At 38.6% G+C, this 17,741-nt stretch overlaps 1 protein-coding gene across 1 annotated transcript; it reads right to left on the bottom strand.

The window, feature by feature from the left end:
* Nucleotides 1-9,674: 9,674 nt before the first annotated feature.
* LOC110908805 (IQ domain-containing protein IQM6) lies at nucleotides 9,675-14,867 on the bottom strand. Its single transcript, XM_022153795.2, has 9 exons — nucleotides 14,549-14,867; nucleotides 12,833-13,299; nucleotides 12,624-12,738; nucleotides 12,360-12,425; nucleotides 12,173-12,261; nucleotides 11,988-12,075; nucleotides 10,983-11,222; nucleotides 10,801-10,902; nucleotides 9,675-10,700 (listed from the first exon to the last, which is right to left on the bottom strand). The coding sequence occupies exons 2-9, from the start codon at nucleotides 13,264-13,266 to the stop codon at nucleotides 9,999-10,001; spliced, it is 1,836 nt and encodes a 611-aa protein (XP_022009487.1). The 5' UTR covers nucleotides 13,267-13,299; nucleotides 14,549-14,867; the 3' UTR covers nucleotides 9,675-9,998.
* Between the last annotated feature and the right edge of the window lie 2,874 nt (nucleotides 14,868-17,741).

Below are 17,741 nucleotides of genomic sequence, written 5' to 3'. Positions count from 1 at the left end.
CTTGCACAAGTAACACATAAGGCACACACACACGTATAACAGTAACCAAAATGCGTAATTCGAGTTGTGAGCGCGATTGCGATAATCGATAAGCGATCAAATATGCGATAAATATCGAATAAACCTCGATTATTAATAGACACTCCACATAATACAACTAACGTTAAGCATTAACTAGACTAACTACGAGTCAAAGAAGTCAAAACAGGAATTGAGCAAGGAGTGACAGATCGCAATTAGCAATCTTTTCTTCCTTTGACTTCAATCTTGACTTTGACTTTGACTTTCGAAACACGGGCTGTTACAGCCTCCCCTAGTTGAGGGAATTTTGAGTGTTCATCCCTCCAGCCTTAAGCTACTGATTAAACTTAGAGCCGGAGAGGTCTTTTGAGTGATTTAGTCACATGCGGGAAACATGGGCGGGTTTGTACGAAGGGTGCCTTCGTACGAGGCCAGTGCCTTCGTACGAGGCTAGTGCCTTCGTACGAGCCAGTCCAGCTTCGCACAGGTGGCTGTTTGGCGTCTTCATGCGTTCTGATCAGTGTTTTCGCCTGAATCAGATGTGTTTTCGAGTCCTTTTCATGACGGGTTCGACACCGCTTCGTTCCACTACTCAGTGAACGAAACATATGTTAGTTTTGGTCCGTTTTAGTGTAAAAATCGAGTTTAAAATAGTTTTTCCTTGGATTAAACACTTGCTGAGTGCAAGATATTCAGATCTCTATCTTGGGAAGCCAAAGCTAAGCCCAATACACTCGTTTAAGTGTAAATCCATAGCAAAATCAGAAGTTTTAATAAAAAAGATGAAGGTTTTTGTAAAATAGAGAAGTTTTAGATGAAATTGGAGATAAAATCGTGAGAAATCGTTGTGGAAATCATTGTGATACTTATAAAAATAATGATTCTTACTTGAAATGCAGAGAGAAAACAAGTAAGGAGTATTCTTGAGAGAGTGGCAGCAAGTTGTGAGAGTGAGAGTGAGCTAGGCATTTAAAGAGGAGTGAGTTGGTGCGCGCTGGGTTCTGTATGAAGGGTGCCTTCGTACGAAGCCTCTGTGCCTTCGTACAAAGCCTGTGCCTTCATACGAAGCCGCGTGTTTCGTACGAGTGGCTTCCGTTTCGTGTGTCGTATGTTCGTTTGGTGCGTTTGGTTGCGCTAGTTAGTTCGAGTACTTTAAGTGTTTTAGCGAGATAATTAAGTTTTGCGTTGCGTTTTAGCGTCTCGATTTATCATTCCGGAGCGTTTTAAGCGAGTATCAAACACATATAACATATTTAACATCTAAACACACAAATAATACAAATAAATCTACGTTTTGAGTTCTCGTTGAGTTTGTGTTGCGATGAGCGTTTAAGTAATAAGCGTTTAAATGCGATAAATAAGCAATATAAATAATCGACTGTTGTTTCATTCATAAGCGCTTGTACTCCGAGATTCGATGATATCAAAGGGTTAACTACATTTTTAAATGCATTTTATATCACTTGTTTATCGCATTTAAACGCTTATTACTTAAACGCTCATCGCAACGCAAACTCAACGAGAGCTCAAAACGCGGATTTATTTATATTATTTGTGTGTTTAAATGTTAAATATGTTATATGTGTTGTTACTCGCTTAAAACGCTCAAACGCTCACTTGCGCAAATCGATTTATCACACTAAACCGCAACGCAACACGACACTTAAAATCTCGCTAAAATATTTAAGGTACTCGATCTACCTAACGCAACCAAATGCACCAAACGAACATCCGACACATGAAACGGGAGCCACTCGTATGAAAGCAGACCCTTCGTACGAAGGCACAGGCTTCGTACGAAGGCACCTGGCTTCGTACGAAGGCACTGTCTTCGTACAGAACTCAGCTCTCCTCTCTATATATACCAAGCTCACTCCCTCATTTGCAACTTGTTGCCGTTCTCTCAAGAACACTCCCTGCCTTCTTTCTCTCTGCATTCCAAGTAAGATCCATTATTTTTACAAGTATCACAATGATTTCTACAACGATTTTTCACGAGTTTATCTCCGAGTTCATCTAAAACTTCTCTATTTTTACAAAAACCTTCATCTTTTTCATCAAAACTTCTGATTTTGCTATGGATTTACACCTAAACGAGTGTATTGGGCTTATCTTTGGCTTCCCAAGATAGAGATCTGAATATCTCGCACCCACCAAGTGTTTAATCCAGGGAAAATCTCTTTTAAACTCGATTTTTACACTAAAACGGACCAAAACCGACACATGTTTCGTTCACTGAGTAGTGGGACAAAGCGGTGTCGAAACCGTCATGAAAAGGACTCGAAAACACATCCGACTCAGGAGAAAACGTTGTTCCGAACGCATGAAGACGCTGAAACAGTCACCTGTGCAAAGCTGGACTGTCTTGTACAAAGTCCTAGCCTCGTACGAAGGCACCCTTCGTACAAACCAGCCCAGTTTCCCACATGTAACTTAATCGCTCAAAAGACCTCTCCGGCTCTAAGTTTAATTAGTAGCTTAAGGCTGGAGGGACGAACACTCAATTTCCCGAAGAAAGGACACGAAGAACACTTGATTTTGGACACGGAAACAAGCAACCGGTACGAAGACACTGGCTTCGTATGAAGGCACTGCCTTCGTACAAAGGCACCCCTTCGTATAAAGAGTTTGTTTCCCACTCGACACTTCAACTCGACCGTTTCAGCACTTTGGAAGACTTATACACTTTTGTTCCCGTACGTAGGCTGATCCAGCGCTCCCTCAACTCCATCTAGACCGTTTTTAACTGTTAAGCACGCACTGTGAGTATACTCGAACCCTTTTTCACTTAACGCACTTTTGGGTGTTACATACGTTCTATATCAAAACACAACGCACACAACGCTTAAACTCTTTTAAAACACTAACCATTCTCGCATGTTATATGTGAATAGTTGAATGGTTGGATGCTATGTTTACATAGTGATGACTTGCCCTACCACCCTTAGCAACGATAGTACTATAGTTTGGACTCAGCACCTGTTTACTCAGGGGTTGTTAAGTTTTTTCTTACGTGCATACTCACTTCGGTGAAAACGTATCACGCATACTCTACCTCGCAGTCATGTTGGTTAGCTTGTATCATTGTCGATAGCTTACTTGATTCATCCCTTTACGTGTTATATGTTGGTTATGCGTAAACGCTTTATTACTATACTTATGCTAAACATGTGTACTCACCTTTACTTTATTGTATTGACTTTTATTTTAACGTATGTGACGGGTTGATGGATTACCGCTGGAAATGGTTTAGGATTTCTAGAAACCCGCCTAAATTAAACTGCAAGTTTTGTTATATCATGTTTTGTTGCTTGAGAAACTACTGAATTTCGTTTCGTTTTTGTGGGAATATTTGTTTGATTGTATGGGAAATTGATCCTTATTAAATATTGTCACAATTAGTCGTTATGGATTCTCTCGAGCAACCTACTCGCATCATGCCACATCCCGATGATTCTGCCATCGATTGAGGTGTGACATTTAGTACCATAAATGTCCCTGTTAACAACCATTCAACTATTCATGTATAACATGCGAGAGTGGTTAGCGTTTTAAAAGAGTTTAAGTGTTGTGTTTTGATAGAGAACATATATAACACCCAAAAAGTGCATTAAGCGAAAAAGGGTCGAGTATACTCACAGTGCGTGCTTAACAGTTAAACACGGTCTGGAAAGGAGTGGAAGGATGTCACACCCCGACCGATGGCGGAAACATCGGGGCATGGCACTGAGCGAAACAGATTATCCATGAGTATCCATAACAACTATTCATTACCAGATAATTAAACGTCATGTCCCATACCACAACATATCCAAATAAAAACAGTTATTACAAATAATTGTCTCAAAAACAAATACTGTTCTGACGACTCAGATTTAAGCATGACATAACTAGACCCCTAGCTTGATTCATCAAAGCACACCAATCCCTAGCATCTCATACACCTGTCACATACGTTAAAATAAAGGTCAATACACATAGTGTAAAGGTGAGCATACAAGTTTAATAATATAATAGAGTTCGAAATCGTTTACGCATAACCAACATGTAACATGTGCAAAGTGGAGGCAAGTAGGTTATCGACAGAGAAATATGCACAGACGTGACTGCGAGTTGTAGAATGCACAACACATATCCCCACTGGGACACGTAAAGTAAAGCCCTAAACAACCCCTTTCCTCGACAGGTGCTGAGTCCAAACTATAGTACTATCGTTGCTAAGGTGTCAGGCAACAATCACTGTGTTAACATAACGTACAAGCATTCATCGAATAACACGTAGCATGCAATAAGGGTTATAAATAGTGTTAGCGTTGTGTGTCGATTGTGATTTAAAATAAGTAACGTATGTAACACCCAAAAGTGCGTAAAGCAAAAAGGGTTTGAGTATACTCACAGATAGCGTTTAACTTAATAAACACTGCCTTGGATTGAAGGGAGTGCTGAGATATCAGCCTGAACAGTTAACAATAGCATAAACGATGAGCGGCGCATTAAACGATGAAAGTGATTAGGTGTCGGATGGTAATCCGATCGGATGGCAATCCGATCGGTTGACCATTCGGTCGGATGTGAATCCGTTCGGATGGTCACCCGATCAGATGGCCATTCGATTGGATGACATTCGTTTGGTAAGGATGTGTTTGTGTATGATGGCTTTGAAGTTTTCGTAGTAGCATTTTGAAAACAGAGAAGTATCTCTACCTTTCAGGTCGTTCGATCGAACGACAGTTCGATCGAATGGCGATCCGTTCGGCGAGGTATTTCTCAGAGAACAAGTTCACAGCAGGATTGTCATTCGATCGGATGGTCTACCGATCGGATGTCAATCCGTTAGATCTGGCTATACATTGAACATGTTGAAAATTGTTAAGTGTTGAGACCAAGTGTAATCCGACCGGATTGCGGTTTGATCGGATGGAAATCAGATCGGACGGCAATCCGTCCCGCGACCTGATCGTGTTGCTAACTTAAATATTTCTTAAGTTTTGCGGTTTGCTCGAGACGATATGACAACGTGCTAAACAACAGAAACCCCATCAAGACCCAAGTGATCCGATCGAATAGGAATCACCCTAGTCCGATCAGTTAACTGTTCGAGACTGTGGTTCATGCTTAACCCGAAGTCAGTTGTCTCTTGGATAGAATTCAGATCTTGGACCAACACAACACTAAGAAGGAGTAGAAGATCAGAACGAGCTCTGATTCTATCGGTTTTGAGTGCATTGAGTGTAAAAGAGTTGAAAGAAAGTTGGAAAACTATCTTTCAATCCTTTTAACCATGAATATGTATAGATCTATGCGAAAATATTATTTAATCATGTGGAAATCCTTCAGACCTAAGTTGTTCTTGGCGGAATGAGGCCAAAACTTGAAGTTCATAAGAACTTCATGATGACATCATCCTAGAACACCTCAAATCCGTTGATTTCACGGTTAAAAGTTAAGATTCAAAGGTGAAAAAGATGAAGAAGTGCGTGTAGATCATAGAAGTACAAGATTTAGGTTGAAAACTTACAAGAATCACGAGAAATCGAGAGAAAGAAGGCTTGAGTGCGGCTGGTCGAGTAGAGGAGCTGTCACATCACAAGTGATGTAAGAGGAAGGTATTTATAGGGTTTCCAAAAAAGGAAAGTACACGAGGGTCGGATTGGCCACTGATCGGATGGCAATCCGATCGGATGGCCACTCGATCGGTTGGCCATTCGATCCAAGTGTCCGGCGTGTTGAGTTTTGTTGTTTCGATTCGCGTGTAGAGCGTTGCGATGCGTTTAAGCGGCGTAGATTGAGCGATGCGATAGATTGATAATAAACACACGTACACTATATCTAACATACAATCGTCACAAGTAACTTGCGTTTAGCGTTTGCGATTTAATTGCGTTGCGATAGAGTTGCGATTGCGTTTTCGATTAACCACCACAAAACATAAATAAACATGCACAAGTAACACATAAAAGGCACACACACGTAAAACAATATCCAGAACGCATAATTCGATTTGCGAATACGATTGCGATGCGATAAGCGATAAAGCAATAAAACATCGATAAAACCTTGATTATTCCCAGATACTCCACATAATACAACTAAAGCAAATAAAATAAAGATTCGATTCCAAGTCAAAGAAGTCAAACCAGTAATTAAGCAAGGAGTGACAGATCGCAATTAGCAATCTTTTCTTCCTTTGACTTTAATCTTGACTTTGACTTTGACCTTCGTAACACGGGGTGTTACAAGGGAGCGTCGGATCAGCCTGCGTACGGGAACAGAAGTGCATAAGTCTTCCAAAGTGCTGAAACGGTCAAGTCGGAGTATCGAGTGGGAAAACAGATTCCTTGTACGAAGACAGTGCCATCGTACGAAGGTGTGCCTTCATACGAAGGGATGCTTCGTACAAGTTGTTCGTTTCCGTGTCCAAAATCAATTGTTCTTCACGTCTTTCTTCGGGAAATCGGGTGTTCATCCCTCCAGCCTTAAGCTACTGATTAAACTTAGAGCCGGAGAGGTCTTTTGAGCGATTTAGTCACATGCGGGAAACATGGGCTGGATTGTACTAGGATTGCCTTCGTACGAGGCCAGTGCCTTCGTACGAGGCTAGTGCCTTCCTACAAGGCCAGTGCCTTCGTACGAGGCCAGTGCCTTCCTACAAGCCAGTCCGGCTTCGCACAGGTGGCTGTTTGGCGTCTTCATGCGTTCGGATCTGTGTTTTCGCCTGAATCGGATGTGTTTTCGAGTCCTTTTCATGAAGGTTTCAACACCACTTCGTTCCACTACTCAGTGAACGAAACATATGTCGGTTTTGGTCTGTTTTAGTGTAAAAACCGAGTTTAAAATAGTTTTTCCTTGGATTAAACACTTGGTGAGTGCGAGATATTCAGATCTCTATCTTGGGAAGCCAAAGCTAAGCCCAATACACTCGTTTAAGTGTAAATCAATAGCAAAATCAGAAGTTTTGATGAAAAAGATGAAGGTTTTTGTAAAATAAAGAAGTTTTAGATGAAATAGGAGATAAACTCGTGAGAAATCGTTGTGATACTTATAAAAATAATGATTCTTACTTGGAATGCAGAGAGAAAGCAAGTAGGGAGTGTTCTTGAGAGAGTGGCAGCAAGTTGTGAAAGTGAGAGTGAGCTAGCTATTTTTAGAGGAGTGAGTTGGTGCGCGCTGGGTTCTGTACGAAGGGTGCCTTCGTACGAAGCCAAGTGCCTTCGTACGAATCCTCTGTGCCTTCGTACGAAGCCTGTGCCTTCGTACGAAGTCGCCTGTTTCGTACGAGTGGCTCCCGCTTCGCGTGTCGTATGTTCGTTTGGTGCGTTTGGTTGCGCTAGTTAGTTCGAGTACTTTAAGTGTTTTAGCGAGGTATTTAAGTGTTGCGTTTGCATTGCGTTTTAGCGTCTCGATTTATCGCGCCGGAGCGTTTTAAGCGAGTATCAAACACATATAACATATTTAACATCTAAACACACAAATAATACAAATAAATCCGCGTTTTGAGTTCTCGTTGAGTTTGCGTTGCGATGAGTGTTTAAGTAATAAGCGTTTAAATGCGATAAATAAGCGATACAAAATGCGTTTAAAAATGTAGTTAATCCTTGGTAATCGTCGAATCTCGGAGTACAAGCGTTTACGAATGAATCATCGATAAAATAGAAACAACCGAAAGTCGAGTTGTTACACTAAATTGCTTAAGAATTATTTGCAAATGTTTTGCACGTTTATGTACTTTGTTGTTTTCAAAAGATGAAAATTCATATACAAAAATTATAGGATATTTAATGTTGATCATTTCTTATAACTTTATACTTTTTATTTGTATCAAGTATTAACTTAACTAGTTTTTTACTATCGCCGCGTTGCGGCGAACGTCTTTTATTGTTTAATCTGTGTTTACATGTGTTTTGAAATCACTACAAGCGCGTTGCACACGAAACCATTCATAAGAATAAAAAGAAAAAATAGGAAAAAACACTAAAAGATAACCAAAAGAAAATCAACCAAAAAAGTTGTATGGTAATAATGTTGTTCGTATGAAACCTGTGGTCAGAGATGAGCAAATGATATTGGGTACCGGTACCGAATTTCTTGAACCGAAAGATCTTAAGTACCAATTCGGTACGACTTTTGGCGTTCATGCTACCGGTTTGCTACCGTTTTTTGCCTTCATATACCGGTACCGTAACTGGTATTTTTGATACCTGTACCGATTTAGTATTGGTTGGCACCGAGCTCATCCCTACCTCTGAAACTAAAAAAAATCATTAAAAGTTGAAAAAAATCAACAAAAAAGTTGCACGATACCGTTGTTGTTCGTACGACACCCGTGATCAGGGATGAGCAAATGGTACCGGGTAGCAGTACCGAATTTTCCGAACTAAAAGATTTTCAAAATCAATTCGATACCGACTTTTGGTGTTTTCTGTACCAGGCTGGTATCGGTTTTTACCTTCATGTACCGATAACTGTATTGGTATTTACGATACCAGTACCACTTAACATAAATTTATCTACCTTAAAAAGTAAAGAAGATAATAAAAATAATTAAAAAAACTATATTTATTATTATAACGTTTTCTAGTTACGGTTCAAAACATTGTCTTTTTCTACTTAGACTATGGGGTATGGGGCGGAGGTTGGAGCGTGGGTTGGAGAGAAACGCCCAAGTCACCACCCCGGGTGGGCTTGGGTTTGAGCGTGACCCCTTGGGCGGGAGTTTAAGGCCGGCCCTGGGGCATGCTAGCGATCCTATGTGGCCGGCTCTTATTGGCTTGTTGGCTAGGGCATAGCGGGCCATTTTTTATTTTAATACACCTGGCCAAGCCACGCCCCACCATACCCCACGGACATGTCATTCACCAGTGGGGGGGGCTCGAACTCCACGTGTCAACCCATGCCGTAAACCCCCGCCCCACCTGGCTAGCCACGCCCCATCATACCCCACGGACACGTCACTCTGGGTGGGTGGGGGGGGGGCGCTAACTCCACGTGTCAACCCATGTCGTAAACCCCTGCCCCACCATACCCCACTATCTTACTATTCAAAACATTTTTTAATATACCTTATATTATATTATTATTAGTTACTGTTCAAATCATTCCCTTTTAATATATAGAAGAATTTTGATGACCCAACCTGAACCCAAGGTTTTAAAAACCGGCTGGTTGAACCAGTTAAACCGGACAACGGAAGCTTGGCCGGCACGAATCATACCGGTAAACTGTGGTAAAGACAAAGAAGTTGTACCGCTGGTAAATTGGGTTATACCGGTTTAAACCGGCATACAGGTACCGGGTAAGGGTTAAGATTTAGACTTTTAATCTTTTATGCGAAAAAAAAAAGATGAAGATTTACTTTTTTAGTAAAACTTAGTGCCCGGAAAAGGTACCAATAGTGAATTTTTGGATTATATTTTAATTATAGATTAACTTTTGGAATATTTTTATTATAGAATGAGGTAGCTTTGGATTAGTTTTTGAGTTGAAATTGTATCTTATGAATTTATAGGGTTAATTAGTCAACCGGTTAAACCACCCGATATAACCCAGTTCAACCATGTAAACCAGTTATGAGCCTAACCCGGTACGATTTAAAAATCGGTTTTTAAAACATTTCCTGAACCTCAAGAAAATTTGTGAATCAAGTTGATATGACATTCAAAAACCAAAACAGAATAGTGACACTATAACCATTCAAAGGGCTTCTTTTGGGCAAGAAGAATGTACATGAACATGTATTTTATAACAGACCAAACAGAATATATAACAAAAAAAATCCTGCAATCTTGCCCCTACTCTAACAAAACAAGTGGAGTTCCAAATTTACTTGAAAACTCCATCAAAATTTTAGATCAACTGTTATTCACTATGTAGACATAACAAACAGAATATTACAAAAGAATTCCATCAATCTTTACCCCCTTTTGCTGAAAAATAAGTGCAGGTTCAAGCTTTGCTAAAAACCCACACTTTTTTGAACACTAATTTCCAGAAAAAAGTGGGCTTTTTTCGAGTTTTTTCTTCGCCGGGCTACTTGTTTCTTGAAGCATACCGAATCTTTTAGGAGACGTAGAAGGGCTCCTTGGTGACAAACACATTTCCTCCATAGCACGGGCTTGTAGCTCCAATGGGTAATCGCGAACACACCCGATACGGGGCCCGGCTCCCGTGGTCCACCGACAACTAAGTTGCTTAGCCAACTGAAATGATGCATTTCCTTTATGCGAGTTTATCCTCTTCATAATCTTCTCCTGTGGGACCTCTTCATCATACGCTTCATCCGCTTCACCGTAATCGAATAGATTCCTTTTGGAAACCATAAGTTCGATATCAGATAAAAACTCCTCTGCTGTATCGTAATCAGTGGTGCTATCGCTATCATATTCAGGTTCGTGTTCGTGTGCATGTTCATGTTCGGGTTTCGGCTCAGATTCTAGAGCTTTATGCTGGAAAGCCAAAATGATTTTTTCATTTTTCGGGATTTCAAGCGTAGTTATCTTTGACGTTAATTCTGTTGTCAAATGCAGGCTTTTGACTTTTCGATCCTTTTTAGAGTTCTTTCGCTGAAAGCTTTTGGTGTCTGTTTCCAATGTGCCTCCAAATATAACAGGTTCCGATACACTATTTCGCATCCCGAATCCCGCCACTTCAAAAGGAAGTTCTTCCCCATCAACTGGACTTTTCTGCAAGATAAAAAAAGCTTTTCTTAATACAAGTTGCAGTTTTGACTACATCCTGAAACGTTGACCATGAATCTCGAGAACAGAATATTCGTTATTTTACCTTGACAGTATTGAGATCGACATTGTGTTGCTCAAGAAACAACATGAAAGCATCGAAGTTTTCTTCCGTCGGGAGGTAATGTCCACTATGAGGCCAAACAGCCTGTCGATTTTTAGAAATAACGTTACTCTCTACAAGATTATATTCTATGGTAAAACTTATAAATGATTATAGACACATACCTCCAAAATACCATCTCTAATCACCACTCGACCGGCAGATATTGTAGCTCCACCGGCTAGAAAACTTGAATGTTGAAATTTGCCTTTTTGTTTCGTCCCGATATATAAAACCATCGATGTGCTAAGCACGAATATCCACTTGGTGTCTTCAGGTCCACCAGTTGTATCAATGACAGTCTTACTCAGTTTGTACATGAATTTCCCGTCTTCCACTGTAACTTCATATGCCTCTCTTTCTGTCTGTAAAGAGAAAAAAATATACGTTTTCAGTATCGTATGATTCGTAACTGACCTGTTATTGGTTGATTTGGGTTATTTTTAGTCTCCAGCGGATCGGAATTTGTCCGTAAAATATGTACTAGATAAAACCTCATAAATTATGTTGTGCAAAGACTCAAATTATGATTGAAAGAATATAAATTTTAATATATTATTAGACGAGTAAAATGCCATTTTCGTCCCTGAGGTTTGGTCAGTTTTGCGACTTTCGTCTAAAGTTTTGTTTTTTCGCATCTGGATCCAAAATCTTGAAATCTTGCCATTTTCATCCAGCTCGTTAACTCCATCCATTTTTCTCCGTTAAGTCAGAGGTGTTTCCGTCTTTTTTGTTAACTTTCGGTCTTTTCAACTTTATGTACAAGCATTTAGCATAATGTACATAAAGTGAAAAAAAAAAACTATTTGCGTATGAAGTTAACAAAAAAGACGAAATACCCCTGACCAAATGGAGAAAAACGGATGGAGTTAACGAGCCGTATGACATATGGCAACATTTTAACCCTTTTGGATCCAGATGCGGAAAAACAAACATTTGGACGAAAGTCGCAAAACTGACCAAACCTCAGGGACAAAAAATGTCATTTTACTCATTATTTGACACTGCAAGTACTTTTGGAAATGTTAAAATATTTGGATAATAAGTCTTTCAGGCAGCCCGAACTGATGTAAACAAATTCAACCATTGACCCATTCCCGTTACGCCCATTTTGCACCTCTAATACTTACGGGTCCAAGATACTTAATGCATTGCTGAAGAAGCTTTGTTCTTGGGCATCTTTCGAGATTCACCTCTTTCCCTTCCCCTATGTCGAGCCTGAGATAATATCATCAATACGCATTTAGATATTTTGATACGTACAGACTATAGACCATTTTTTAAAAATCTTTTCTTGGGGTGTTTTGAATCTTACCAATAGAAAAAGGGTTGTCTACTCTCGCAATGAAGCCATTTGGCATAATAAAATTGAAGATTATGACCGTAGCGATGTCGAGGATCGATCTGTTTCAATTAGAAAAAGGAATAAGTCGGTGAATAGTTCATTAAATGAGTGATTTTGATAGATAAGTTTATGGTAATAAAGTAGTGTGAAGACTTACCGCCTCGAGCCAATGTTGTAAAGCAAGTTTACGAGCCTTTTCGTTTTTCGACAAACCTTTCCCCACCTGCGCTTTTGAGAAATAAACATGAGTTTTCTAGAAGATCGGAAACCAGACTCGTTTGCAAATAAAAGGTGGAAATTTTCACTTAAAGATTAAAAAGGAACAGTAACTTTTTTTTTTTAGAAAAGTGACCCTTTGCCCGACCCGTCCATTCAGCCCGTCTACTTAGGTCGTGGATCTACTTATAAAAGAAAAGTGTACCTTAGCTGCTCGGGTTCTTGCTCTTGACCAACGTGAAACAACAGTTTCTGGTTTCTCAACTTCAAAAAACGATACCGAGCTGCATTTCAGCTGTGCAAAATCTAACAGCTTCCACCTACACAAATGTAAACGTACAAAAAAAATCTTGTTTTAGCGATGTATTAATCTCTACGCAAACAATTAAACTAAGTAAAACAACGAGTGCTAACCATCTTTGCTCAACCAAAACCGCACAATCAGCTAGCTGTCTTCTGGTTCTAAAACTTTTATACGTTTTCTGCAGCTTAACCGCAGCCAGATCACGGTTCATGAGTGGCTTAGCCGACGGTGACTCAGGTCCTTGTGTTTTCGGCTCAGACACCAGAGATCCAACCCTCTTTATTTTAGGTTCCGGCAACGGCTTAGCCAATGGTGGCTCGGGTTCACGTCTCCCGTTAAAGCTTAAAGACCCGCGAATCATCATACTGGATTTAAAAGATCTCACTTTTGCAAGCTTAGAAGAATGATGATCGTCAAAGCTTAAAGACCTTAACAATGTCCTCACATTGTTTTCTTTGAAACTTAATGATTTTGACATTATGGATTCGATGTGATCGTCTAGATCATTCATATCTGCTAATGGCCATGAAAAAGACAATCCCATTTGTATTAACAGATAAGCAACCTTTTCTTCAACCTGGTAAATTAAAGAACGTTAGAGAAATAAACCCCGAATACGATAGTTTTTAACTACAATGATACAACAACCACATAGTATTTTTAAACAATTTTAAACAGGAATCAGATTTATTCTTTATTTCTTTTCCCTGAATAAGATGGTACATGTTCCAAAAGAGAAGAAAAAGATACTAACTATAAAGTTCTTACACTTGTACTAAATTCCTCTATTCACACACAAAAACCTTAAAGAGCATCTTTTGTATGGAATTAAAGCAGAGTTACATGTAACTTACTTTACCAGTAATTTTTATCCATTGTATGTAACATATGTTCAATCTTTTACTATTTTTATTTTTTACCACTGTACAATTATATTTTCATAGCAGGTAATATGGTGACATGGCACCGATTCGATAGTGGCGCAACGGTGATGCGCCACGACATAGTTGATTAGAAATAGAAAGTTACTTGTAACAGAATGGAAGTATCTAGCTATAGTGAAATATAACTTCTTTTTCTTGCATACAGTTAAAAACTGGAGAGATTCAGTTTTGATGTAATGAACCCTCTAAAATATAATTCAACCCTATACATAAAGAAAATTTTATGCATAAAGCCAAAATTATAAAACCCAATCTCTAGTTCTTGGCTACAAATCATTCCAAAGCAGCCACACACATACTTAATCAAGAAACAAACAGCATCAACCAAAACAAAACCAAAATTGTGACCATTTGTTACAAAAAGTCAAAGGAAGACAAAATACATATGCATAAATCCAAATATCCCTAGCTCATTTTAACCTTGTAACCAGAAATCACTGTTAACCAAAAATGACATACATAGATACACACACACACACACACTTGATCAAGCAACACAACACTGCAAGAAAGCATCAAACTTGGGGGCACCAATCAACAAAAGATTTCAAAAGACACAAAACCCATAAGCAGAAACATAAAACTTAGAAAACCCATTTCAAGATTTTAGCCAGAAATCACTGTAAACAAAGAATGACATACATAGATACACATACACACACTTGATCAAGAAACACACAACAAGAAAGCATCAAACTTGAGGGGACCAATCAACAAAAGATTTCAAAAGACACAAAACCCATAAGCAGAAACACAAAACTCAAAAAACCCATTTCAAGATTTTAGCCAAAAATCAACCTAAACAGATAATGAGATACCCATACACACAAAAACATGTAACAAAAAATGAACAAAAACACAGCATAAATGAAAGATTGATACCTTTGATCAAGTAAACTGTTAACTAGTAGTACAAGATTAAAACCGGTTGATACTTGACAGTGAGGAAGATTCAAAATATACCAAAATGGAATGGAATGGAATGAGAATCTCAAGGGTACATCTATAGACAAGAGAGGGGTTTCTCTCTCACACAGAAAAAATGTGTTTTTGTGTATGTGAAATGCGGATTTGGAGCAATGTGTAGGAGGGGTAATATAGAGATGTGGAAAGATTCAGAGTGAGTGGACTGACAATGGTGACGGGTGAGGAAGGTTCGTCAAAGACCAGAATGAGGACGACCAAAATGTACCCGGAACACCGTCGGTCTCGTACTTTATATAAACTATAAACTATATAATATCGGTTTTTAACGTCATTATTTTTTTTGAATGGGTAAATTTGCACACGGATTGAACCTTGACCTCCTAGTATCCTAAATCCTATCTAACTCATTAACACCATTGAGCTATTTCCAAATGAATTTTTAACGTGATAATTGATCCTAAAAATAAGCACTTATTATATTTGACATAAATCATTTTCGAAAAAATTATGTCATGTAGCCAAATTGAATTTATGCCAATAGGTACATAGAAATGAGCGCGTAAAGCTTGAGAGGGTCAAAATGTCATTACGTTGAAAACGTAGACTGTCAAGTAGCCAACTTGAATTTATAACAACACGTGCATAAGCGTCAAAACGTAGACTAACGGAAAACGTAAATAAAAAATAAGCACCAAAACGTATTATATTTGATATGACTCCGTTTTTATAGGGCTAGTATATCGGGTCAACCCGATCTATTAAGACACGAACCTGAAACAGGTAAATACGAACATGACACGAATCTTATCGTGTCATATTTTCCAAACACAAACACTAACCTGATAATAAGCAGGTTACACGAAATGACCTGTTAAAACATAAAAAAAGTTACAAACATATTATGTGACCTGTTAAGATACGAACAGGACCTGTTATTACATATTTGATATTAGCCATTAAGGAACTTGTTTAGTAAAAACTTAATCGCCAAAGGTTCACAAAAGTCTTAAAACATGTATAAAAACATAATGTCTTAACAAACTTAAAATGAAATCTATAAAAGTCTAATCGTAAATTCAAAACAATTTCAACTTTCAAGTTCCCATGTGTCTTTCTTTCTCAAAATCTTCAATTCCAAACAATCAAACCTACACACAAATAAGAGAAAAATGTTCGGATAGTACCTATGGTTTGCTCTATTTTTACCTATAGTCTCTACACTTCTAAAATTACACCTATAGTCCCCGAGTTTTGCACATTCATTCTCGGATTGTCTCTGAAGCGAATGGGGGTTAGTTTTATCAGTTAAATGTGTGTTAAATGATCTAAAACCCCTTACTATAAAATTAATAACTAAAAAGTAAAAAAAATATATAATTAATATTTAAATTTTACGTGGGACCCACCACTCACCCCACCCCACTCACTTCTTCATCCTTAATATCAATACCATGTAGCTTAGGGGAGTGAGGGTGGTTACTAGTGATAGAATTCTATCACTCACAAGCATCCAATCAACTCCTGCCATGTCATCAGCCACTATTCTATCACTCACAAGCATTTTGTATTGGCGGTGGTCATCACTAGTGATGGAATTCCATCACTCACAATTTTTTTAATTTTTTTTAAATTAGAAATTAACAATAAAACACTAAAATTATAAATTTCATTAAAATTAAAACATACTGGTTCAATTTAACATACTAGAAATACTTTAGGCTACAATTTAAAAAAAAAAAATACTAAAGAAACTCTACTCCTCATTGTAACACCTCGAAAATTCCTGCCCAATAAAATAAAGACACGTGTCATGAGAGACAAACGTGTCAGGAACCCGGATCAAATAAAAAGATATATGGTAGGATTTTAAAGAGGGCGTCATGTTATTAAAAATACCTTTGAACGACCCAAGGGCGACATGTTATTAAAACACCTCTGAGCGACCCAAATTTATAAATCCCAAGATCCTTAATTCATTTGATAAACATCTGATATATTAACCGGTTGTCTTCTAAATAAATAAAATTCCATCTTTTATATGGAAATTGGGTTATTAGGAATGTTACTACAAGAAAAATTCTGAATTTAAATCTTTGTAAAGGAAGTTGGAAATAATTTAATCAAGCATGTTCATCAATTGTGAGAATCCAAGACTTGTTCTTGGTATTTCCGTCAATTTAAAGCTTGCCATAAGAATCCAAAGTAAAGATGTTCATGCAAGCATGCAAAACCTGAAATAATGGACCCTACACTGCAGTAAAGGCCTGAAGATTCAGCACTTCACAATTGCATGGTCAATACTTGGATGTTCACAAAATTTTTGGCATCTGGCCAACGGTTACGGACCGTATGGCTTTAAGCTTACGGTCCATAAGGTGCATACCTAGGCGATTTCAGCAAAGGTCGGTTACGGACCGCAACCATTTCAGCATACGGTCCGCAAGAGCTGCATACGGACCGCAAGAGCTTAGGCTTACGGTCCGTAAGCCTGTCGCTGGCAGCAGAAAATGGACAGCTGCCTGTTCAGCCTGTTGCACCGACTTATAAGCATGGTTTCGAAACCAGGGACTTGCTAGGCAGTATTTAGCCCTCTAGGGACACCTGGGGTGATCACACAACAATTGTAGAGTTGCATGGAATGATCTTGAGCCCCCTTGATCACTATATAAGGAGAACATAGTTGTGAACTTTCACTTGCTCATTCTACTCTCTTGAAGCATTGCTCTGGAGCTTTTCTGGACTTCCACAAGTTTCCCTAATCATCCCTAATCCTATTTAGGACCTTTGTAAGTGATCCTAACCATTCATAATTAAGTTTAGCTTAGTTAATTAACTAAGAGTCAAACCGTCGTAATTAAGGTTTGATTTCGAGATTAGTCCATAATTACTCAGTCAAATCTCGAATTAAAAATACCTATAAGTAGGTAATTATGTGGGTAACAAACCCTTAAAAGGGTATTTTCAGATTCCCACTCTAACTATGATAATTGTCGAGTCAAAGCATACTTTAAAAAGTCAACAGAATGTTTAAATCCAAATTAACTCATAATTAGCAATGTAGGATACATGCAACCTGTTTGATCATTAATATAACTTGGTAACTAATGTAAGAACATGTCCCAACATGTTCAACTCGACAATTTTCTGT

Source organism: Helianthus annuus, chromosome 14 (assembly GCF_002127325.2).
Source record: "Helianthus annuus cultivar XRQ/B chromosome 14, HanXRQr2.0-SUNRISE, whole genome shotgun sequence".
In the NCBI taxonomy this organism is placed as follows: Eukaryota; Viridiplantae; Streptophyta; class Magnoliopsida; order Asterales; family Asteraceae; genus Helianthus; species Helianthus annuus.
This window is presented reverse-complemented; position numbering and strand designations above follow the sequence as displayed.